Raw genomic sequence first — 27205 nt, forward strand, 5'->3', positions numbered from 1 at the left:
GCGTGAACGCGCCGCCACACCGAAGTCTTTCTCAGTCCATATTCATCACCAAACACCTCCAGAAAACTCCCCACGACATAAAAACGAAGAGCCGCCATGCAGCAGCTGATTTTCGGGGCTGAGGGGGTAGCTCCGTCGAGTTTGTCTCGACAAAGTTGGGCCAATGAGATGCAAGAGCTGCAGAATTTGCTCCCGTGGCAGGCTACATTTGTGTAGAATTTTCTCTTCTGACATGGTAGCCAGGGAACTAAAATGTTCTCTAATGAAATGGTGCAAATACACTAACTAGCTCTGCGGACAGCGTCGTCTTTGATTTAAGACAACTATTCGCTGTCTCGCTGCCATAGTTTGACCAAACTCCCCATAACATTCATTCCCTTTCTATAGACTACGCCTTTCCTGTCAAATGGTTTGCCAGCTGATGTGCCTTGGGATAATAGGCTGTAATTGAAAGCGCTAACAACCATCAGTGTATGACAATTTTATTCATGAAAACACTCCAATAGCCTACACTGAGTGTATTAAACCCGAGTATTTTATCTGTAAAATTAAAACTAAGTTAAAGTAAAAATGTAAATTTAATACTAAATAGAATTTTATATTAAATTACTATATTAAATTTTATAAGTGAAATTAAACTGCGATGTAGAAAAGCTTTTTGCATAGTGGTATGAACCATCAAAGGTGATAAGGTATAGCTAAGAGTGGTCCAGACCAACCTTACGAAAGTATGACTTGCAGAAGGTATACTTAACTAAGAAGGTTTCGGGAAACACGTATTAACGATAAGGTACAGCTTAAGGTATAACTTAAGAACGACGTGGCGTTAAGAAGGTTTCGGGAAACGCAGCCCATGTCATTTCATTTACGATATTAAAGCCACAACGATATCAATGACAAATCTGTTTGCATCTGTACATTTCACAGGCATCATATAATAACTGAAGACTTGGAGAGGGTCCACTCCAGTGTTGCTTTAATCAAACTCTCCTATAATATCCCCTCAGAGATGTTACTGTCGGATATTAAGGGGGTTATCTCTAGATTTAAAGCTCTTATCTATTATATTACAGCGGAAGTGCATAGGACAAATAAAGTCATGCAGTCACTCCCATAAACAAAACACATACTGATGAGTCCATCAAAACGCCTTTCAACATTTCAAACCCTAACAGAAGTAATTAAGCAAAACAGATACGCAACACGCCACTTCATTTGATTTGGACATTTCTCGAGTCGCCTTTATATGCAATCCTGTGTGATTGTGTTTGAATACGTGCCACTTCATGAAGAGATGACAGGGGGATTTATTTTTACTAGCAGGATCCAGCAATCCTGTCAACGTCGTCTCGCACTTCCTGCGACTCTCAGTTATCGCTCAGGGAACGAGCTGTGAGTGTAGGGACATAACTGTTCTGTGATAAACTGACAAACTTTGAAGTTCAGCAAATGTGCCGATTTTTAACCAAAAAGAGTTCTCATAACAAGCTTTGTTTTATGTTTTCCTTTGAAAAATGAAAACCACTAATGCACAAAGTGAGGAAAATCAATTTGTTTGATTTGTTGTTTGAACATTTTGTTTTTAGTGAAATTCAAAAATGTGCATCCAAATTTCCCAAAATATTACATTTTACCTTATACTATAGTTACTCACGTACAATATCAGATAAAATGGCTAAACTAAAGACTGTGACCAAGAGCATTACCAATATTAACTTAAGAGAACACAAAAGACATTTCTCATTTTTATTTTCAAGCAGGTTTCACAAACATTTCCCAGTTTTTCATTGGTTGAACCAAAGATTCCTCTCATCCCCAGTCTCACACTATTGGCTGAAGCAATGCTGCTGTGTCTCTGGTTGCGATATTTAAAAAAATTAAGTGTTTTTAGCGTTGCATGGCACTGAAAAGGGTGGCAAATTTATGTTTGATAAACAAACCTGATTTTTATATGGAGAACTTTCAGATATTGATTACAATTCTCATATTTAGTTAGGTTGACCAAAAAATGTGTTCATCTTTTCCAAGACATTAAATTACAGTTATAAATGTAACCTCCCACAACCTAACCACAAAACTTAAATATAACAAACACTTCTAACTCTCAAAGATAAGTGAACTTTAAAGGGATAGTTCACCCAAACATCAAAATTGTAATCACCATTGCAATTTTTCCTAATATGGTAGTCAATGGGGTCTGAAAACTGTTTGGTTACAAGCATTCATCCAAATATCTTTAACCAAACAAAGAAATTTATTCAGGTTTGGAACAACTAGAGTTTGAGTGATTCATGACAGAATTTCCAATTTTGGGTGAACTACCCCTTTAAACAAGTCGTCTTTGTCTAAAAACATAAAATAACACCTAAATATAAAATATACACTCATAATTGCTCAAGCAATGCATGTTTGGAACTTCCAAGTTTCAACTATTACATTTAAACACAACACAAATCCTTCACAAATCACGAAGTGAAATTGTCCATAAAAGCAAAATATGTAGTATTTTGTTGCTCACATTATTTCTAAATTTCAGCTTCCATACAACTGTATGTAAAATAAAACACCATTTACTGTATTAGAGCAGGGGTTCCCAAACTTTTCAGCCCGCGACCCCCAAAAAAACAGTGCCAGTGACTCGAGACCCCCACTATCCTCGTAGGTGGGTAAAGTATCCAAACATTGCACGCAACTGCACGTGCACAATGACAACACAAAAGAACACAGTCTAACATAACATGAGTTAATAGTTATTTACTCATTATTTTACTTATTGTTATACATAAACCATGAACTATTACTACAGAGGGTCAAATTTAATCAAACTGGTTCGAGTGCTGATGGATGTGCCTCTTTTCGTAATAAAAAAAAGATTTCTGGAAATCATCTTGTGACCCCGCCCTCGCGGCCTTGCGATCCCCACGGGGGGTCCCGACCCCTACTTTGTTAACCTCTGTATTAGAGTATAGACTAGAGTCTCATGTGAGGGTATGAGTTTATAAAAAAGAAATATTTTTAAACATTTCAAAGTGAAACTTCTTCTTTCATAAAGTTTGAGAATTTAAAACAGGGATGACTCTGATGCTAAGGTCAATACAGTTTTAGCTCACTGTTCCGCAGCAGCAATCTTGTCCCCAAACTTTGCCCCAGACAAATCACTGTACAGCTTCCAAAAAAAGTTTAAATTTCATGGCCAAGCAATGTGAAAAGTGCCAGGGGCGTGAAGAATTCTGCAGACTATAAATATTCAAGCTGAACTTAATGAAATACGGTAAGCATTTCATTACCGTACTTTTGTAGATTACATCTAGTCGCTGATGCATTCACTCCATGAAATGCAGACCTCAAGGCCACAAATATACAAAACAACTGTTGAAATGAGCGAATCAAAGCAGGAGAGAAGAGATGATGTGCTCTGACCTAATTTCACTTCACACAAGCTGGCTATGACTAGGATAGAATTAAGTCAAGTGCTTGCAAATGAAGCCGTGTTCACGGCTGGTACCAGATGACACATGCCTGCCATATTTATTCACCGTTTCTGGACACGTTTTGGGCTTTTTGAGCTTAGAGAACAGTGAGCTAGCAAAATTCTCAAGATGTGTCTTCATACCATGCTTCACAAAACAACAATTTTGTCATCATTTATTCACCCTCATGTCATTCAAAACCTGTATATGACTATTTTTTCTGTGGAGCACAAAAGAGGATATTTTAGAAATGCGGTTTTGTGTCCATACGATAGAAGTCAAAGAGGGTCAATGTTGTTTGCTTATGAACATTCTTTAAAAATAAAGTCACACCGGCTTGAAATTACATGAGGGAGAATAAATGATGAAAGAATTTTGGGTGAACTTTCCCTAGTCTTTTCAGCTATAAAAGACCAACTTCTGACTGACTTGACCACAAATCTTTTCAGAGTGCTCCACGGGGATGAATTTCAAGGAGAAAGATCTCACCTCACCCTAAATCTGATCAAACCCTTCTTACCTGTGACACAAATCAAATATAGTGCAGAGCCATGTAAAAGAGCATTACTTATTTTCTGTGGTTCCAAATTCCAGCCAGCATTCATCATTTCATATTTGCCATGAAATCAAATTGGTTCGGCTTTCGTCCCACAATCTTTCAGACGCCTTCGCCCACCCTGATGCATCAGAAACCTGCTGGTTCCTTCTCTATACTTCTTTTAAAGCAGAAAGTGAACGTTCACCACTAGATAAATAAGATGACATATCTGAAAGGATGAGAAACTGCAGGCGACAGAAGGAATCTGCAGAAGATAGCTGTTGTTTTCTCTGTTGTCTTGCATTCATAAAATATTCAGCATCCGTTGCTGCTGGGTTTATTACTATTGTAAGTTTTTGTGACTTGTCAAATAAAAAACACAGTTTTGCCCATCAACTTCCACAGAACGAGACCGGAGTGCAACAGACTAAACACTTCTCAATGTGAGAAAACTTCAGAGGTCAGAAGGCAGATTGGTGTCATATTGGTCTTCGGCGTCCCGAGAGACTCTGGGCTCATATTGTTTTCCTCACTGCCTGAATTCACAAAACTGTTGACCTGAAGAACAAGAGAAATGCACTGCTGGGATTGTGAACAAAAGGATACAAAGCCTGTGCAGTGAATGTACAAAACTGTGTTTTTGGTGAAAACTTTTCTAAAATTGTACTGTAAGACTACCTACTTCTGTTGACATTGTATACATTTTTATATAATTGTAGATTTTTACATAATTGATTTATATTAATATTGATTTACAACTAATCTATACTAATTTATTAATGTATTATTATGAAAAAACATTTCTTAATTTAGTATATTAAATAGTGCTGTCAAATCAATTAATCAATTCCAAAATAAATGTTTGTGTTTGTGTTTGTTTATGTGTGTGTGTGTGTGTTATGTGCGTGTGTGCGTGTGTGTGTGTGTGTGTGTGTGTGTGTGTGTGTGTGTGTGTGTGTGTGTGTGAGTGCGTGCGTGCGTGTGTGTGTGGGAAGGGTAAACCCTACAGAATGGGGACAAAATGTCCCCACAAAGATGGCAATATCCAAAATCCTTGTCCTTGTGGGGACATTTTTTTGTCCCCATGAGGGACAGAATTACAGAATTAACTATTTTGAAAATCTAAAAGAGCAGAAAGTTTTGTGTGATTGTTAGGTTTAGGGCGTGGGTTAGGGGTAGGGAATATGATATACAGTTTGTACAGTATAAAAACCATTGCGTCTATGGAATGTCCCCATAAAACATGGAAACCCAACATGTGTGTGTGTGTGCGTGCGTGTGTAAAGCTTACATATATATATAAATGTATATTATGAAAAGCCGTTTACTTTCGGTTTTAAGGTAAGAAACAACGTTCAAATGTCATGAACAGGCAATTTGGTTTAATCATTTGTAAATATAATTTCATATATGTTATTAAAAGACATATTTACTGTATATTTAATTTGTCAAAAAACCTGTCAAAATGATTAGCTGCAATTACTGTGTGTTATTAGTTTTGAGAGGTTGTTATCTGGGAATAACGAACTTGCAAATGTCTCGACTGGCCAATCAGAATCAAGCATTCCAACGAGCCGTGTAATAAATATTATTGAATATTAATAGATTTATATCAATTATTATAATTTGGCAGTATGTGTCTTTTATATGCAGTAAATATGGTTAAAATGATTACAGTCTACTTTGTAACCATTTTACAATATGTTTAATTCATATATGAAATCATACGATGTGAATCATGCAAAATTGATTATTAGAAAGCAGATTGTAATAAAACGTACACAAGACTGTACAAATTTATAGATATTAGCCACCTCGTAAAATAGTTACGAATTGCCATGATGAGATTGATTTCTGGGGCATTTTTAATGTTATGTTGAACTAAATGTTACCTTGTTATCTGCAGCCAGTGTTTTCAGTGAGTTTCAGGATCAGAAAAATATATATTGACATTTAGATACTGTGTATCGGCCAATATATTGGTTATGGGCTTCCAACAATTAAGGATTAACATCAACAAGGATTAAATTATCGTTAATGGCCAAAATTTACATATTGGTACATTGTTTGGGCACATTTTGAAACTCATAGCAACAAGTATTTTGTAGTCAAGAATGCTCATGCCAATACAGAAATCTACTTTAGAATGACTCACCAATGACATCTAGCCCCATACTCCTCATTTATAAATCAATTTCATTGACTTCAGTGACAGGATTCCAGCATAAAACAAAATCAAAAGTTACTGGAAACAAAACACAGCTGGTGATTCTGCTTTAGGGACTCCCTCCCGCTCCTGCAGATGTGTTTTTGTGAGGTTAAAGGAACAGTTCCCAGGTGCACTCGGAGTGTGCTGAAGACTGGATAGATGGGGTATATTTAGCGCCCTGCTAAGCGGATCGTTCTTTCTGTTCTTTGATGTCACGCTGACTCCATCGAAGTTACAAGAAACCGAGTGACTCTGGCTACCATATTTAGACCCCGCTTTGATCTATTTTAACACAGTTCAATTCAATCGACTCTGACTGGCATGCTTGTGTTGTGCCACAGCTAGGAACCGAACAATGACTGTCAGTTTGGTGGCATGGAGATCCTGAGATAATAGCGTCAAAAGGAACCTGAACTTATGTTGAAATGTGTTTGATGACCGATTCCTGTCGCTAGAGTGTAATTTTGCTATTTCAGGACATTGGGCCTCATTTATCAATCTAACGTAGAAACGAGCACAGATCCGTGCGCAGAAATCATCGTACGGCAGGGTTTACGCGTGATTCATCAAACATTCGTATGCTGCCAATCTCATCGTACGAATGATCGTACCTTGATAAATGTGGCGGCTGAAATCGGTCGTCATTTACATATCACTCCCCTATAAATTCAGGGTGTATACGCCTCGCCCCTAGACTTTGCGACATGGAGAAGCGTAATCCGGCCAAAAAGAGGAACTTTTCCATTTTAGAATTTAAAGTTTAACATTGAAAAGCGGATTCAAAGGAAGTAAAAAACAGTTTGGAAAGAGATTGCTATGGTCAACAGTGTTGATGTAGTGAACCGAACTCCAGCTGAGGTTTGTATTTTTTATTGGATATTTATGGTTTGTAAATATGAGCACAAATATTTTATTATTAGTGTTTCACTATTATTTTTACACTGAAAGTATTGTTGTTGCTTTAAATTAGTTTGGTTGTATAATGCATTTAAATTTAAACAAAATTAATCTGACTTCAGTCTTGAAAAACTTTGTTTAAGTTACAATAATGTGTTAATGTAAAAACGAATGTACTGTATATATAATTTACTGATAATTTTAGGGCACAATTATAGAATAATGTTTATATGTAAATGTTTTTATACAGTTTTCTTCATTTAGGTGAAGCATAAAGGTTTATAATCTAATGCTGCTAATCTTGCATTTCAGGCTGCTTAAATCAAGCACACACAGTTTTATGTTTGCTTCATTTATTTTTTCTCTTTCCGATCTGTCAGAGGCAGGACCAGCGGTCTTCAGCCCCCACAAACCGGCCTGGAACCTGCAACACAAAGTCAGGCAACCCCGAGCTGTGACCCAGTGCGCGTCTTCCACCCCATCGAACATCACACAAGTAAAAAAACATCAAAGCGTGTTTTCTGTTTTCATTAAAATGCATATTTGTCAAACAAAGAAGCTATCACCTTGCAAATAGATAAACTTACCCATTGCTTGTAATTGATTATTGTAGGTTTTACTTTTAATTGGGCATTTTAATTGGGGTAAATTATCTTAGAAGTAGCCTAAAAGCTACTTTTTTAAACCAAAGCACCCGTTAACCTTGTAATTTCAAACAATTAAATGATCATGTCATTAGGCTAGAAAAGAATGTGAACACTGCATTAGTCTTCTCTAGCCTTGCTATCTGGTTGCTAGGGTGTTCTGAGTGGTTGCTAAATCCAGATTTCAGTCTCTATAATATTTGGTCTTGGGTCGCTCCATCTATGCATTCCACGTAAAATGTTTGTCTGATTGCTTAGGAAAGTAATAGCAACTCTCTTCGACACACAGGATGATTTGAGAGTAACACAAACAGTGCAGGACGATATATGTCTCAAAGTTTAATGCATTGTGACAGTCGTTGTTATTCTTTTCTGGGCAGTTTTTCTCTCTGTGCTGAGTTTACAAATGTGCAACGCTACATAACAAAAGTGCTGCGTTAAAGTAACAGTTCACCAGACACGATTTGAATCATTCTGAAAGATGTTCTGGCTCTTTCAGCACAGGTTCACATATTTCAAGGACGATTCAGTATTGGTTCAGAGACCTCTAAGAACCAATAAGATTTGTGTGGATTAGTTTTATGACGGACGTGCTTTTTTGAGCTTCAAAAAATGGGGCACTCTCCAATGCCATAACCAACATGGGAAGAACCAGGACATCTTTCAAAATGACTCAAATTGTGTATGGCTGAAGAAAGTCATATACAACAGTAATCCAGTAAATTATGGATTAAAATTCATTTTTGGGTGAACTATTTCTTTAATATTAATTTAAAGCCACAAACTTTTGCCTGTATAGCGCCATCTCTGTTTGAAATATTAAATCGCAAGTTGCGAGTTTTTTCTTTACGTGTGTTGTAGTCAAATTGGATGAAACTGGACCAGAAGCTCAAATTACAAATGACTACAAAAATCTTAGCATTATGCTTAGTGGACAGTTTTGAGAAAAGATGTTTTATGTATGTTCCCAAAATATTTTTGTTTATTTTTAACTCAAAAAGTTATAGATTGCAGTTTTAAAAGGAACGTTGCTGTACATTGTGTAAGGTACCTGACATTGTGTATTTTAAAGAGCTGATTCAGAAGCCTGGAGGAGATAGTTGCAGCAATGCTATACAGCTCCAGTAAAGTATGACAGATAGGGTAGTCCATTTTCCACAAGCTCGGCCTGCAAGCTAAGGACCTGCCCCATGTGAATTGCATTCAGCAATAATTTTATGACTGCGTTTGAGCTTTATCTACTATCAGCAGTCAATTAAAATCCCTTCATATTCAGTCATCAGTAACTAAACAACAAAACAATCTCTCATCTAGAGAACTGTGCTGGCAACACCAGTTCAGAGGTTTGATTTTCAGGGATCACATAAAAACTATAACTTGAATGTTGTGGAAGTTAGTTTTCCAATAAACACATATGCCAAATATGTGTAAATATACATACAACCATTTTTGAATACCATATCTCATTCTATTGCCTGCAGCACATATAGAAAACTACACTAAATGTGAGAGAAACTAAAGTGTCTTCAAACTTTCTATCTTATAATAATGTGCTGGTAAATTACCACTGGGTCCTGTGTTAAAAGAGTCATTACTTAATGCTGTCATAAACCTACCGAGCGTTCAATTAATATTTGTAAAGCATCACTGATCTTTGAAGACTTCACCGTGTCAAAGACTGAAAATAAAACCAACAGTTTAAAAAAAAGTGCCCAGTTGACATAATAAATAACGCTGAGAATTAAAAACGCACCTCACCGGAAACATTCCATCAAATATTAAAACCGCAAATGGAAAATCAATTAAGTAGAAACAACATTCGGAAAGAGACACATCCTCCGCAATAAATTCACAAATGTCAACGTTATTCAGCCACTTTCCCCTCCGAAGAAAATAACTGACATGGCAGAAAGAAAGAAAAGCTTAAGTTTCCCCCTCCGTGTATGCGACGGACCACCACGGGTCAAAGTTATTATCGAACCCACAAAGCCGTAATGAAAAAGGGATTAGAGGGGGTGGAGGGAGAGAAGGCGAGGGAGCGCGGAGAGAAAGTTTTGCCAGGGGTGGTCTTACCGCTGATGCACAGGCTGAGAGAGCACAGACTCTCTTCGCAGGTCTCCGGACTCTCCGCCTCCCAGTGCGCCCCTCGCTCCCTTTTCCTGGGGGACATCTGCCTCACGATGTTCAGCACACGGGTGACCCTGTCCATCCTTCGAGAACGAATGCCCTATGCTCCCACCACGCCGTGTCACATCAGACGCGCTGAACCTTCTGCATGCGAGTGTCTACGACTGCTCGTGTTTGCAGAACGCGCTCTTTTGCAGCGAGCCGAGAGATGCGAAGGGGGGTAATAAACAGAAATATATGCCAGTTTTCCTCTCGCGCTGTGAAGCTTCCCCGCGCAACAAGGAGCGAGTTGATCTTTTTTTTACCACCCTCCCTCTGTTCGGCATGCTCTCTCTATGGCTCTCTCTCCCCAGCTTTCATCTTCATCATGAGGGTCTTTTTTAATTAGCTAATAATACCTTGTTTAAACTGGGATGGGGAGGAAGGGTTGACCTCATGGCTGTTGGCTGGTCCCTTCAAAGCAAGGTTTTTTGTTAGGCTTGAAAGCCTGTCTGGGTTTAAAAGACCGTCTTTGAGGCCATTTATAACGGCTTGACAGCACACAAGTGAATTTCACAAAAGCCATTTTTATAGGCTTGTTATCTTACGTGTGCCATTAAAAAGTATTTGTTGTATTGGCTTGGCAAGTAAAAGTCGTATTCGCTTCCTCAATAGAAACAGAGATTTTCTAAAAAATGTGTTAACTGGACCCCTTTCACTTGCATTGGTTTTGTGTCCATACAATAGAAGTGAATGGGGTCCGGTGATGTTCTGTTACCAACTTTCTTCAAAATATCTTCTTTTGTGTTCTGCAGAAGAAAGAAAGTAATACAGGTTTGAAATGACAAGAGGGTGAGTAAATGATGACGGAATTTTCATTTTGGGGTGAACTATCACTTTAAGTAGCAAATTCCCGACCAACAATTAAACCTGACATCAACTGTAGCATACATTTTGTTTCCTAAGATAAAATTGCACTTAAAAAAACTTTATTTAGGTCTATTCAGCTACTGAATCGGCATGCGCCTCAAAATGGCCGCTCTAGAGAGGAAGTCCCGCCTTCTTTAAAAAGAGCCAATTGTTACTTCAAGGGGGATTGATGATTCTCTGGGGCTCTATAGACGGTTTCAAAGTGACAACTAAAACAAACATTACTGCACATGCGTGCATTCATGGACTGCCCTTAACCTCCGGGACACCTTCGCAAACAATAGGGTGCTTGTAGATTATTTCTGATAACAAGCAAAAGAAACCGAGAAGAACTGTTACTTGGCTAAACTTGCCTCTCCAATATTTTGAATTTAGACTGCTATACCAAGCTCAACCACTAGATGTCAATGTACCATACGATTTCTTTAAATGCGACCAAACTACACGACCCATTCAACAAATTGATTATTTAATAAAATTAACATACAACAAAATTCAACAAATCGTTTATTTAATACAATCATAATACAATAAATTAATAATATAAAAAAAATGTAATAAAATATAAATAGTTATATTATTAGACACTAGCCAGACTGATAAACAAACACAGACCGGAAGTCTATACAGTCTATACAGAGTCTTGTGAGAAGCTTGCCAACCTGTGCGTTTGTGCAGGAGCTAAAGCAAACTCGACAAAGGCGTTTTTAGCGAAAGAAACAAAAGTTTAATTGTAATTTTTGTAAGCGATTTAAAAAAATATCTGACTTTCCCCATTTAAGCAGATTGGACTGTGGTCTTGCTGAGTTCCCGCCGAGTGGCATGACTTTCTTACAAGGACTTTGGTTTGGTTTATGACTCAGGATTCTTTATTGAGCATGTTTTGAAATCATTGTAGGAATATGAATATGAAAAAATTGAAGCTAACAAAAAATACATTTTCGGCTCAGAATTATCTGATTGGTCAGCTGTTGTGAATCTTACGCAGCATCTTTAAAAAAAAGTATGCATACTTGCATCTGGTGCATGTGCACATACACATTTATACATTTGGCAGATTTTTTTGCATTTAGCAAACTTTTATCCAGAGGGACTTACAGTACATTGAAGGTCTGTTTTTCTATTGAGCTATAGGAACAACGGCCAACAAAAGAGATGAAAGAGCCTTGCATTGTATCGACAAATTTACCCAAAATTTTTGCAATGCAAGATTGCTGTTTTGAGGTAGTCTAACAAAAAACACAATAAAATGTTTGTTTCGCAATGTCACCTCTTGTAGTTCCCTTTTATCTAAGCTAGTTTGGAGAGACATACAGCTCTCAAAGAACTGCCACTGTAGTGGCATTAATTCATTTACAGCCACATCACGAGTTTCTTTACACGGCTGTACGCTCAGCATCCCTCCCACACAGAAGAAAAACGAAAGGGGGAATGGCTGCAAGTGACAGGAAGAAAAAAGGCTTTTTAAATTAAGTATCAACATCATTATGTTCTCTTGAGGACGTGGAAACGCCGACAGGACACTGCATTAATATGACAAAGTGCCAGCACATGCATGCAAACACTTTATTACTGACTCACTTTAAAACGATTAAAAAAATAACAGCACAACCGCACAACAGCACTGTAACCTAGTTAGCCAGTGAATCTTTCTGTTGAAGAGCTGGAAAATCAGGCAGGCACAATAAAAAACTGATTAATTAAATAGAGGTTGATTTGTAAGGCAGGATTACATCTGAGAAGATCAAAGAGAATCCAGAAAATCTGTTTCGGAGATGCACCTGAGCTACAGCAGGTACAGTCCCTTCAAAACGTTACACAGAAAGCACAGAACTGAAAAAGCAGATAATGTATGTGAACTTAATTTAACCAGACTATGATTTCGTATGAATTTGTACAACGCGAACTGTAACGTTACACATAAAGCAACCAATCATAGTGTGTCATTATTTCCTGGTGGACCGGTAACGTAACACGTGTATACCGAAAACACTGTGTAGGATTCAACTAGATCAACTGAATTTTTTTCCAATTTTGTGTGAAACAATAAAAATCGTTAAGTCTGGTTTTATTTTTAAAGACATTAAGCAGATCTAAACTTGTCATTTCAGCATCAACGTCCTTGCTAGTTATAATAGAATCAAGTTTATTTTAATGTGATAGTTCACCCCAAAATGAAAATTCTGTCATCATTTACTCACCCTCTTGTCATTTCAAATCTGCATGGTTTCTTCTGCAGAACTAAAAAAAAAGAAGATATTTTGAAGAAAGTTGGTAACTGAACAGCACTGGACTCCATTTACTTTTAGTGTATGGACACAAAACCAATGCAAGTGAATTGGGTCCCGTTACAGTTTTTCTCGATTGCTAACACACAATTCATGAAACAACTCACCATTTTCTGACAACCATAAACACATTCTCAGAACAATACACCAACTTGTACAAACCCCACACACAAACAGCCTCAATTTGCAAAGGTTTAACCATGTTCTCATTCAGAAAACACAAACACACAATATAATGAACTGAAGTGTCAAGTTGTAAACTCAAATAGCACACATTTGTCCATCAGTAAACATTCAGTTGCAAAACTGATGACACACCAACCAGAATCTCAGGATAATATCACAGGAGCACAGGTAAGTGTGCATCCTAGAATCATCTACTGAGCTTTATACTACTTACAGTAAACATTATAGACAGTATAATCACAGTACACACTTTATATGAGAGAAATTTCACTATTCTGTATCCAGTAAACTGTAGCATGTGTACACCCTCAAATTTGTGATTATCAAGTTTACAAATGTGCATTTGTAGCCTTTTTTACCTGTTCTGTATTTTTGCAGAAAATAGTACACTTTTACGAAATTGGGCCAAAGGTGCAGAGGATGCCATATTTTTTACATCGCCTCCTATTGACAAATCGCCTCACTGTTTTGTTTCCTTTATCTTCTCTGTAAGTCGCTTTGGATAAAAGCATCTGCTAAATGCCTGAATGTAAATGTTATTTGTGCAGATGTGTACTGAATTGTGTTGCATGACCAGTTTATATTGTTCTTTGGTTTTTGAACTTTTCTTGTCTTGTAAGATCATCTTCATCTACTTTCCAATAGTGTAATGTTTTATTTTTATTTTTTCCTAAAGCTCATTCTTGTACTTTGCTCTATGTGCACTCTTTTATGTTGTATATTCTAATAAACACTAACCTGTCAAATTATTCTTAAGTCCCACAAAGAGATTTTAATAACAGTGTTTTGAATGGATCTCACCAGTGTCTAGGACTATGTTGCAGTGTGGGTGTTTTTGAGGGCTTGTGTGTCATGTCTGGGGGAAAAGTTTGGTTTTTCAGCAAGTTTGAATGGTTTAGAGAAGAGAGCTTCATTTTGACCTGAAAATAGGATGTTTGGGGAATTGGGTGAGATGTTATGGATTTGTGTTCACTGTTTTGAGAATACGAGGCATAATTTCAAGAAATGTGTTTAAGCAATCAAGAAAAACTGTAAAAACATTTTTCAAAATATCTTCTTTTGTGTTCTGCGTTAGAAAGAAAGGTTTGAAATGACAGGAGGGTGAGTGAATGATGACAGAAGTTAAATTTTTGGGTGAGCTATCACTTTCACCAACTAATTTCCATAGCACATATAGACTTTAATCACTTATGATGGTTTCACTGCATTGTTAGACAGAGAATAAAAACTTATATCTCCACTTATACACCTTCAGCTACACACACACGCACGCATGCACATATACAGTACATACAGGAAATGCATTGATGTTTTCAATGGTTGTTCTTGCTTTTGTATCTATAAAGAAAAATACCTTTATGTAACTTGTAGATCTCTGTTCTTACGATGATGGGAATAAACTGTAAAAACTTATCCGACATTGAACTTTTGCCAAATCAAAGGAGCTACTTGAGTTATGAATCATTTAAGACAGATGCTTTTATGAAAAACAACTCGGTGCATTCAAGCTATACATTTTTCATCTGATTCTGATTCACAGAACTATACACGCTTCATTCATATAGGTCCTATGTATCAATGATTGCAAAGTCTGTTCCCTCAACATCAGTTACTGTATTTTGAACGCAAGAGACTCCTAAAACCCTACAAACCAGTAAAAATGAAAGAACAGGACTGCGTATCAGAAATATTGCATATCGCATTATTTGATCCACCTTACAACGCATTGCGATACATTACAAATGGACATTGTTAAAAACGTGAGAAAAAATGTGTGATTATGAAAGAAAACTAAAAGTAGACTATCTATTGCGAAAAAATGTATCAAAATACATTAATATGTTATAAAATCTGCCCAGCCTGAGTATCTTCCTTTCATGAGAGTCTCGTTCACCTTTCCTTCCATAGTTAATACTTTAGGAACGTTGGGTTACAAGTCATAAGATTTGGATTCATTATTCACAAAGAAGAATCTTTGTTGAGATTAAGTTTCTTCACCGCATAAACTTGCTTCTCTAATACTGTTTCAAAAAACAGTATGCAAGAGTTTTAGGGACTGTTGTCGTGCATTTCACGTCCATCTACTTTCTTTGTTAAACTTTCTTTGAAAAAGAGCGGCCGACTTAGATATGCTGCATAACATCTCCCTGGGTGTTCCATAAAAAAAGAAAATTAATGAGGAGAAAATGTCAAAATATAGTTTTCGGTTGAAGTATTCTTTTAAGTGACTTCTCTTAGTGTCCTGAGGCTAATTACACAAGCGCTAACCCCGACATTGATGTCTTTACACGAGTGCAAAACCCGGCAGTCGAAAATCTCCTGAAAAGCAGAAATACTGATTAAACACTTGAAAATCACTTTTTATACCATTTCTGCTGATCTATCGTTTCTTTTGAGTTCACCTGTCTCAGGTTTTTCCTGGAACAGCAGGACTGATCAAGAAATCTAGGACATGAGCTACTGAATGGATCAGATGAAGCAGTTTCACACATGAATGTTGAGCGAATTAATCATCAGTACGGGTACCTAAATACCTGGAAATTACAGTAATTAATGCCGTTTTGGTTGTGAACAAATCTGTATTAAATGAATATTTTAGGTGACCCAAATTGAGATTTTTAAAGAATCCTTTTAAATGAACAAATCTAAATTTTAAATTTAATTTAAAAACGCCCCTTTTTGTACTCCAGAGACCCCAATTCTATGTAAAATACACATGCATAAAGTTGCACATTTGTCAAAACCACAAGGGGAAATTTCTCAATAAAAAAACATAAAAAATGTCATGTTTTGAAACACATGCTACGATATCTAAAGAACATCAAGTCCTTTTATTATATTAGTGAAGAACATGAACAATCTGCATTTTATTGTGTACTCTGTGACTAAAAACTCCAAAATCCAACTTTAAAAACTGTAGATCTGTCAACATCACTAAAAAGCACATAACATATCGCTGGCGTTCTTTTGAAACCTTGTATCTCCATGTTTGATTTCTTTTTTTGTTTTGATATAAATTATTATTACTGCACCCTTTATGTTTTTCGCTCGATTTTGCAAATACCTAAGAAATAAAAAGTATTAAAAGTGCTTGTCAACTTTGACAACACGGTATTTAATCATTTAAAAAGTACAGTGTTTTTCCATTTCCTGAAAAAGAATTTGGAGGTTTCGGAAGGACTGAGGAGACATTTAAACATGCAAATGAGCAACAAACAGCAATATTTTCATTGAATATTATCATCAATTTCGATCTTTTCCTTACACAGATCTATTATACAGCTTTCTTAAGAATTTCAGTGCATTTTATTGTATTTCATTGGAAATATGCAGCGTGAACATTCTGCTAAATGTCTTCTGGGCTTCATTAAAACTAAGCATCCTTGTTTGGAACAACATGGAGATATGTCAAAAATTCAGTTTCTGCGCCAACCTTTAATGCAAACTAAACCGTACACCCATCGTCAAACCAATCTTTGAAAATCTACCTGATATCTGTCATTTCAGTCACAAACCGCCTTTAAATAGTTACAGCGTTCCCGTGGAGTTCCCATTTGCTCATTGAAGTCAGGAGAGAAATGGAGTTTGCCAGTTTTGGTAAATTGTCATACTTTCAGAGTTTTAACTGGGTCAGCTGTGTGCTGAGGAAAGATAATGCGGGGCCTTTTCATCCCTGACAGAGCGAGAGAAACGGTGGAAGGCAGGAGGAGAGAGAGCGTGTGTGCGTGTGCGTGTGTGTGTGTGTGTGTGTGCGTGGACAAAATGGGATCAGTCGCCTGTGTGTGTGTTTTGTGTGTTTGTGCATCTATGTTCAAAAGATTCTCAAGACCATCTCTGACACTGATCTATACCTATACAGTTATGAAACATTTTCTGAAAGAAAAAAACACAAACAAAATGTCTGTGGGTTTGGTTAAATGACGTCTGACAAATTTTGTTTTATGTGTTAAAAAACAGATTTTTGTTTATTTTTAACGTAAAACATTACAGATTGCAGCCTTATAATACCGTTCAAAAACGGCCCTCACGTAAGCAGCACATTTAATCTGTAAAAAATAAATGGAAGGCTCTGTGTGTTTTTATTGGTCAACCCAAATACGGCTGTGTTATCTTTTGTATTGCTCGCTTGTGTACTATACTGTCAGTTTCAGATTTACTCGTCTCTTAATGTCACATAAAAACACCAAACGGTTTATGTCGGCTTAATGGTGTCTTTCTGTTTAAGTCGTTACTCCTTACCCTTGAGACACAAAATGTCTGAAGCCCTACCATCGATTTGAAATACGACCAACATGTAGTGTCTAAGATCTGACACACTATCAGCTCGATCTTCTATTGACCAAAAGTGGAGAAGTTCTTCTAATGAAGATACATTTCAGCATCTTCTGTCTTTTGGTCGAAGGTAACAACATCAATATTGCAACCATGCCCATAGGAGTTTAATTGTGGAAATAAAACAAACGACATAAAATCATGACAATTCAAGTTTAAGTTAATTTTTAATATTTTCAGCACGTGGCTTGTTGGCTTGTTTATGTATCGCACTTGGTGAAGTATGCTCGTGTGGTAAACACTTAGTCCCAAATATCCAAAAGTTATGACAAAACCAAGCACTTTAAAGCTGCGCTTTAGGCCTGGTTCTCTTTTTTTGCGTGCAATCTGTATATCACCATAATCCACTGTTACCACTGCACCACATCTACTCTCTGCATATTCATTTATATGTAAATACTGACCTCTGATTATTCCAGACAAATTACATTGCCATGCATATCATCTGCATCTGACCGCTGATCAAAACTAATGCTCTACATTGAAAGCTTTTTCGTGGTGCATTAACAAATGTCTGGCGAGTGACCAAGCAAGAGCTGCATTTAAAATAAATCAATATAAAAAATATTTGTGTATTTATGCACATGCATGCCTGTCTCACATTCATCACTTAATAAATGTCTTTATTTACTTTCGGGGAAATTGCTCAAGCAGGCATCACTATATAATTACAGCTCATTTTTGAAGAATCCAAATGGTCTATAGTATTAAAATTCAGCATATAATTCTTTCTGTGCCATCTATACATTGATAAAAACAACTAGTAGGATTTACTTTTTTTGTCTTATTTGCGCAAGTTTTTGCACACAGTTTTTTAAAGTAAATTTTAGTCTGTTTTTTCAGTTTAAATATGACTATAGCACACATCTCAACAATCCACACAATTTAAGTTATTACTTTTACAATTAATCAGACAGACAATATGCATATTAAGTTAATATGTTGTCATTGTAATTGTTTGATTTGTTTGCAATTTCTTAGAAAATTCTCAGTTAAAACAGTTTCTTCAATCAAGCACTCTTTCAAGAAGAGGGCAAATGTTAAATTCCCCATGAAATCGAAATTGAATTTATCCTTGTTTAAAATAAATATGTTAGTTTTACGAATATCCATAAAATGGTATGCTCCAAAACTAAATTTGCATTTAGAAGATATCTCTAGCATGCTCCCAGAAAAATCTAGAATTTTGATGACATCATTCTGCACTTCAGCTTCTCTGTCCAATAAAATCTGAAAATCTCTTTCGAATCTGAAACGTCCCACCTTATAAAAGATGGCAAAGGGGTGACAGAAATAAGTCAGATTTTCATACATTTACTACTTCCTATATGGTAATTGGTACATAGTGCACTATATAGGGGTTAGGGAACAATACAAACAGTATAAATATGCTGCCCATTGAGTCAGTTTTTTTTAGGCCTTTTTGCCTTTATTGATGCAGTAGTTCAGAGAGAGTACAGGAAGCGAAGTGGGTAAGAGAGAGGGTTTGGGATCGGGAAAGGACCACGAGCCGGGACTCGAATTCGGGTCGCCGGGTGCGCAACAGCGCCATATGTCGGAGCACTAACCACAAGGCTATCGGCTCCGAACCATTGAGTCAGTTTCACGCAAACGGCTTCAGTGCTGCTCAGTGTGATCCGGTCCAGAGACACAACACCACAGAGCGGACCAAACCTATTAATACAATTTTATTTTATTTCAATGGGGTTAAGATTGACTGCTTCAAGTTGCAAACGAAAACAAATACGGATATATAAAGCACTAGAGGCTAAAATGTTTAGGAAAATTCAGTATGATCTCTGAATTATTTTTCTCTTTTCTTTTCGTATCGTTTCTCCTTTTATTGTCTGGGTGCATTTCCACATGCTGAAAAATCACTGCCCATTTTACAAGTTGTAATAGCAGTGGATTAATAATTAATCTACAAAAATGACAGAAGATTTCATTTGCCGTGCCTCCTGGGTAGGATGTCAAGAATTATAAAACCGTGTCCCTCTGCATGCATGGATTATTGATGACTTTTGTTTTGACGGCGCAATTTTTACGCAACACATGCAACACCCTAAAATGTCACTTAACCATGCTTCAAAGCGACACTTCCACTCAAAGGTGTTTATACAGACTTTAAACTACACATTTGGTGAAAAGAACATACTTAAGTTATTATGCGAAAGATTCGATTGCGAAAGTTGTTACATCAGCACAACACTTCATCGAACCCAGAGGCACTTTCACTTCCATCAAGTCTACATATGTTCCTCTTCAAACCATCGCACCTACAGCACTTACTCGCCTGACCTTAAATCTTCATTTCGACTTTGATTTAGTGCACTTGGGAGGGAAGCGACTAGATATCTGAGGCCGCGAGTATTGCTCTTTCCATGTTAGCACAGTGCAAGGGTGCTCGGAGCTTCAGTACCTCGACGCGGCTGGGATTCTCTGATCCAGCGCTCTTTGATGTTCCTCCAGCTGGCTGCTGTTAGCCTCCTTTGGTAATTGCAGAGAGGGGTACTCATCTTCACTTGCATCCTTGGTGAGGAATCGGGCATCGGTTTAAACAGCTGCTCTACAGAGACGCAGCCGCCGACTCTGACACACTTCAACTGGGATGCGAGAAGAGTTAAAAGTGAAACCATGATCTGCTGTGTAGTTTTGTGATACAAGGATTGCATAGGACGACTCTGAATGGCGTGTGTGTACAGGTTTGCAGAAGAAAGTTATACAGGTTTGAAATGGCATGAGTATGAGTACACGATTAATGAATTTTGGGGCGAACTATCCCTTGAATTAAAGAACATAAGGGCAAACTTTTTATCTTTAACTGCAGACACTACTGTATTCTCAGCATTCACCCAAATACTCAACAAGGAACGCTGTAGCCAAGAATAGGATGGGAACATGGTGGGATCATAAAATGCAGCTGGCATCATAAATTGCTGGCATTATTTGACCCTAATGAGTATTGTGATGTGTTAAAGGTTCGTGTGATTTTTACCTAAAAAAAGCGTTCAGCCAAGAAGCATAACTAATGAACACCGCCTAATCACCAATTTTGAAATTAAACTTAGACCTAGACTAGACTAAACCTATGGCCATTATCCGGTAAACACATTTTCATCTGTTTTCCGGGAAGCTGGCCCATTTCTTTAAAGTGTGCCAGCTTAGCACCACATTAAAAAAAAACATTACTCTAGACGACAGCAATTCTGCTGCAGCTGTAATCCATGTTTTCTATCCATAACCTCAAAATATCAGCAAACAAATCAACATACAAGAAACAAGCAGCTAAGACACATAACATTCATAAACGGATGACAAAATCGATAATACGTCATGTTGAGCTCAATCATTTGCTATTGTGATTTACATTCATTCTGTTAAAGCCACAATATGGAATAATTTTGTTATGAAATATCCAAAAATCACTTGTACAGTGTGATATATTTCATGCAGTTGTGTACTTACATTATCCCAAATGTTCCCAAGAATGTGCAAATCCAGAGAAATTCCTATTTAAAAAAATGGCCCGTCTCTTGTCTTCCTTGTATTTGTCGCATATCAGTGACTTAATATCCGCTGCTCCGCACTACACTCAGTTTCTGGTTGTTGAAACTATGGCAACACGCAAATGCGGAAGTGGTTATACAGCATCTGGGACGCAACATCTGTTGTTCTGTTATTATGGATCACGATTACTCTTTGGCGAGTAAAGGGCAAGCAGGCTTATGGAAAAACAAAGAAATAAAACAAGGATTAATATCGGCTTTTTCTAAATGGAGAGAGCTTCGCGACCAACTTGGACTCGACAGAGACTCCACTCTCGCATGTGTTTTAATAGACAGGTAAGCAAAAAATTGTTTTTATTGTACACGAAATACTCATGCACAGATTATTTGAATAGTTATGAATGCAGTTACCCTATGAAATATAGTATATGTCGCACAAAATTATGTAGCCAATAACGTTACTTGTAAATGTTGTGGGTTCGTTCAAATTTACTTTTTAAACGACGACTGTATGACTGTTTGAAACAGGTAAAACTGTGTAGCATTAGGCTACCAAATCAATTGACAAAGTCCAATATCAGTCGTGGGCTAATGTAGCATTACATTCCACATTTCTTGCAAGCTAATTCATTACAATGACATAAAATAAAATTCATTCATTACCTCATCCGTGAACATGATGGACGATCTCCACACGCCTCTGGATGGTGATAACGACATGTCACATAATTCCACTCTCCTACATAATGTCATTTAGCATCGCCTTTTGTTGTTGTTTTGAAAGTGCGCCATCTAGCGGTCCAAATATTCCATATTGTGGCTTTAAAAGTGCCATGTTTATTATAACTATATCACATCGGGTCCTAAACTCACATAAGAGCCAGATCGACCTGTCAAACATGAATTACACAGTTTAACACATGGGCACAAGCACATTGATTTTAGACAGAGGAGAGTTAATCTTCTGAAAGCCACACACAGTTGAACAATCTGTCGTGAATCATTCTTGCCTCCAGCAGCGAGAACACTAAGTCTATACCTTCGACAGCGAGCAATGACCTATAATACAACAAAAACCAGCAGTGATTTTAACCTGTAACATTTGACGTTGTCATTTAAATGCTAAGATGTGTCAATCAAAAAAAAAAAATAGAAGGAAATATGATCATGATATCTTCTCTATCCAAAAGATTAACTGATTGTGTAACTATCAAATTTGTAATATATTTTGATACACCTTGAATGTATGTGGTAGTCTATGCATAAAGGCGGCACGATTATGACAAAAATCATAATTGTCAATTATTCACCTCCATGTTGTAATTGCAATTATTAATCGATTAATAGATTTTATATTGAAGCTTTGAAATGTTTTATAACTTTCTGTGAAGCAGCTGCATGCCATATTCTTTCTATAAACAGGGAAAATAGAGGGGGTGGGTAAAGAAGGTCAAATGCCTGCCCCCCTGCCTGATTATACAACTGGCCTGCAAATTAGTGTTTCCTGTAGTGAACAGGGTGTAGGAGTATTTTTGCCAGCAAAAGTGGGGGGTGTAGATTGTGCTCTGTTGGTTGACACTGGTGCACAGGTGTCTATAGTCTCTAAAGAATTTTGGTTAAAAGCTACAAATGGGGGTTCCGAATTAGGGCCTTTTTTAGGCAAGGTATCAGTAGCTGATGGGGGGAAAATCCACATTGTGGGCAAGTGGTCTACTGTTTGCCAAATAGAAATGTTGGGTTTGGTCACTGAATTTTTGGTAGCAGAGATACCCCTACACGAAATAATCTCGGGCACAGACTTCTTGATGAAATTTGGAGCTGTGATTGACTTGAGTGCCCAGTGTTGTAAGTTAATGGGAAAATGTCTGCCACTACATTTAAACATGGGGACTAATAAAACCATGACTCTGTCAGTAAAACAGGATGTAATTGTCCCTCCAAGAACTGAGATGCTAATCCCTGGTAGAGTTGAGGGGGTTGGGGTAGAGGGTATAGAAGGAATGCTAGAACCCTCTAACAGATTAATTACTGATGTCCTGGTGGCTCGTGTATTATGTAAAGTGAACAATGGAGTGTTGCCACTCCGAGTCATTAACGTAACAAGTGACGAGCTTCATTTAAGACAAGGAATGACTATGGGAACCTTGTGGACCGAGGTACAGGTAGGAGAGGAGGTTATTACTCCCCTAGTCCGCGTGAAAGCTCAATAGAGCCGCCATGGACTTCGGAGGTGTTGTTGCAGCATTTGGGGCTGAATGATAGGGGTTTTGAGCCAACACAACTGCAGGCTATACATGAGTTGTTAAGTGAGCATCTTTCAGTGTTCAGTAGGAATGACACAGATTTAGGATGGACACATATGACCTTTCATCAAATTGATGCGAAGCCAATTAAAATGGCCGCTCGTAGGGTACCACTCCATCTGCAACAGGAGGTAGCCGGTCATGTAAAGCAGATGCAGGAGGGGGGTATTATTCAGCCATCCTGCAGTCCTTGGGCAGCTCCTGCTGTACCGGTGAGAAAAAAAAATGGAGGTTTGAGATTTTGTGTTGACTATCGTAAATTGAATGATGTCACAAGAAAAGATGCATATCCCCTTCCACGCATCGATGATGCTTTGGATAGTTTGACCCATGCACAATGGTTTTCCACCTTGGACCTGGCCAGTGGTTACTGGCAGGTTGAGGTGGATCCCAAAGATTGTCCTAAAACTGCTTTTACAACAAGACAGGGATTATTTTAATTTAATGTTCTCCCTTTTGGGTTGTTGAATAGTCCAAGTACCTTTCAGCGACGTATGGACTTAATTTTGGCAGATTTGCAATGGGCCATATGTTTAGTGTACTTGGACAATATAATTGTGTTTGGACAAAATTTTGAGGAACACCTTCAGCGGTTAGGTCAGGTTTTGTCGAAATTAATGGCTGCCAACTTGAAAGTGAAGCCATCAAAATGTAATCTCTTTGCCACTAAGGTACAGTATCTCGGCCATGTAATATCGGCGGAAGGGGTAATGGCCGATCCTAGTAAAGTGGAGGCTGTACAGGCATGGCCGACCCCAAAGAATCAGACAGAGGTGCATAGTTTTTTGGGGTTGGCGTCTTATTACAGGCGATTTGTGAAGGGATTTGCAGATTTGGCATGGCCATTACACCGACTAACCGAGAAAGGGAGAGCTTTTCAGTGGGATGAGGCCTGTCAGGTGGCTTTTGAGGAGCTTAAAGCTGGTCTTATCACAACTCCAATTCTAGCTTACCCAGATCCCCACCTTTCTTTTATTTTAGACACTGATGCAAGTGATGTTGGGATAGGGGCTGTGTTGTCCCAGGAAGTAGGTGGCCTCGAGCGGGTGGTGGCATATGCAAGTAGAGCTCTGAGTAAACAAGAACGTAAATATGCCACGACAAAGAAAGAGCTGCTGAGTGTAGTGACTTTTACGAAGTATTTTAAACATTTCCTTTTGGGGAAGGAGTTTTAGCTACGTACAGATCATAATTCTCTGCGGTGGTTGCATAACTTCCAGGGAGTGGAAGGCCAATTGGCCGGTTGGTTGGAGCAATTGGCAACCTTTCAGTATAGGATTGTGCACCGTCCGGGAAAGAGCCATAGTAATGCGGACGCCATGTCGAGGTTGCCGGCTTATATGAGGGAAGCCAGTGTGAACGCTCCTAGCCAAGGAGAAGGAGTCCCGGTATCTCAGCTCTGCGTTGTAGAGCAGGGAGAGGTTGGTTTGGGTGGGGATGTAGGTGAAAGGGATCATAAATACCTAAAAAGTGCTCAGTATGCTGACCCAGATCTGAAGTTACTATTGGAGTTGAAGAAGCAAGAGGGGAGTAGAAGAGAGATTATGAAGAGCTATCCTGCCCTTAGGAAGTATGCTTTGGTCTGGGAACAGATACAGGTTCAAGGACAGATGTTAGTGAGGGTGCTGGCCCCAAAATTTGGGATGACCGCAAAGACCCAAGTGATCATTCCATCAGCTTTGGTCCCAAAGGTTTTGGGGTTGTTGCATAACACTACCACTGGGGCTCATTTGGGAGTGCAAAAGTTAGAAGGGAAAGTAAGGGATCGGTTTTATTGGCCGGGGGGGGAATCGGGATGTGAAACAGTGGTGTCAGGAATGTCCGGACAACTTCTCGCCCATATGAACGTGTAGCACTGGACATATTAGGGCCTCTTCCAGAGACAGCTCTTAAAAATAAATATGTGTTGGTAGTGGGAGATTATTTTTCCAAATGGACAGAGGCATATCCGCTTCCTAATCAGGAAGCAGGAACAGTGGCCAGGAAATTGGTAGAAGAATGGGTCTGTCGTTATGGAACTCCTAGAAGCCTACATTCAGATCAAGGCCGGAACTTCGAATCAAACCTGTTTGGAGAACTTTGCCGGTTGTTGGGTATTAGTAAGACTAGAACAACCCCATATCAACCACAGTCGGATGGTATGGTCGAGAGGTTTAATCGTACTTTGCTGTCTATGTTATCTTTTTACGTAGATGACAATCAACAAAATTGGGATGTCTTGTTGCCCTATGTCATGATGGCATATAGGAGTAGTGTTCATGCCAGTACTGGATTTACCCCATATAAGGTTTTGTTTGGTCAAGAGACTGTTTTACCTATTGATGTAATGATGGACGTGGACGGACAGGAGAAATTTTCAACTGTAAATGATTACGTTAAAAGGGTGGCAGAAAGCCTCTCACAGTCGTTGAAGCTGTGAAAAAGCACCAGTTGCGAGCTTCCAGAGCATCAAAAGGTTTACTTTGACTTTAAAGTCAATGGCAGTACTATTCAGTGGGACAGCTGGTGTGGTTAAAGAATAAGGCTCGAAAGAAAGGAGTGACTCCTAAATTACAGAAGCGATTTAAGGGCCCCTACAGAATCGTGGAAAAGGTGTCCGAAGTCCTCTATCGGATACAGCCAGAAGGAGGAGCTACAAATAGTGTGGTGCATTTTAACCAGTTGAAACCTTATGGCAATTCTGTTGTTTCAGTGCCTGTGGGGGGTGGTACTGAAGCGAGGGCCGTCCAGGAGAATATACCCATTCAAACCAGTGAGCAGAACAGAAGCAAGGGTCCACGCTTTGGGTCTAGCTGGGTGTTTCGACGGTCACGTCCAGGGGATCTCCCTCGTGCGGTGGTTGGTCCTCAGTCCTCTGCATTGTCCAGGGTGGTGGAAGAGTTTCCCTTGGTGGTTTCGTCAACTGCTGCGGAGATACCAGTTTCAGCGGTACTGCCTACGGGGGTCGAAAATTCTCCTACAGCAGATCAGGCGGTGGAGACCAGGACGTCGGGGTCCTCGGCAGAGGTCCCAGCTCAGGAGCAATTGGGTTCTCCTAGGCTGGTGGGTACATCAGAGGTTCATCTTCCTGTGTCACCTATGGTGACGGAGGATGTTTATGCAAGTGATCGGTCTGTGGCCACTGGGATGTCGGATCCAGCAGTTTTGCCTCAGGGAGAAGGCACAGCTCCGGGAGTAACATCGGATGGTGGGACTTTGGAAACTGGAAGAGCTCCGAGTATAGTAGGAGGTTGGCCAGTACAGGCACGAAAGCCTCCCAGCTGGTTTAAGGACTATGTGGGACCCTCGTAGAGACTCGAGGACGAGTCTGTTTTTTCAAAAGGGGGGGTAGTGTAATGCATATAACCGGAGTGATAGTGATGTCAGGTATAAGTGACGCCATGAAGGAGGGGGCTGTTATTGATAAACACACCTGTGGACAATGAGTGATGGCGGTAACATGTTAAAAAGGGGAGAAAGAAGAGCAACAACGGAGAGGGAGGAGGAGGAGCTAAGACTGTGAGACACAGAAAAGTAAGCCGGTAGAGTCCACGGGGAAATGGGGATCGAATTGTGGCGTTCATGGCTGGCTAGCACCACCGGCGCCGAAGAAAACCGGGGGTCCACTTATTGGCCCGGAGGTAGATAGTGGGAAATAAGTAGTCAGAGAGAGGAAAGGGACTATAGGTGGACACCGGCGGACTGTTTGAATAACTCTCCTCAATCCCCGCGGCCGAGAGACGGCTTCCTGCTGAACGTGACGACGGGGTGTCGTCAGATGGACAGGGAAGTCCGGTTTTAATTGCTTTACATGTGT

At 38.7% G+C, this 27205-nt stretch overlaps 1 protein-coding gene across 5 annotated transcripts in view; it reads right to left on the minus strand.

Annotated features, from left to right (window-relative positions):
* Nucleotides 1-27205, minus strand: part of grip2b (glutamate receptor interacting protein 2b) — a 169873-nt gene that overhangs the window by 103206 nt on the left and 39462 nt on the right. For 2 of the 5 annotated variants that reach the window (XM_057325491.1, XM_057325490.1), the window contains exon 1: nt 9832-10156. The exons of 2 other annotated variants lie outside the window; for them this stretch is intronic. In XM_057325491.1, the coding sequence (XP_057181474.1) occupies nt 9832-9967 (136 nt within the window). In that variant the 5' untranslated portion in view covers nt 9968-10156. Of the gene's footprint in view, nt 1-9831; nt 10158-27205 lie in introns of those variants that run through there. One more of the 5 variants, XM_057325492.1, reaches the window with a different exon arrangement.

Source organism: Triplophysa rosa, linkage group LG25 (assembly GCF_024868665.1).
Source record: "Triplophysa rosa linkage group LG25, Trosa_1v2, whole genome shotgun sequence".
In the NCBI taxonomy this organism is placed as follows: domain Eukaryota; kingdom Metazoa; phylum Chordata; class Actinopteri; order Cypriniformes; family Nemacheilidae; genus Triplophysa; species Triplophysa rosa.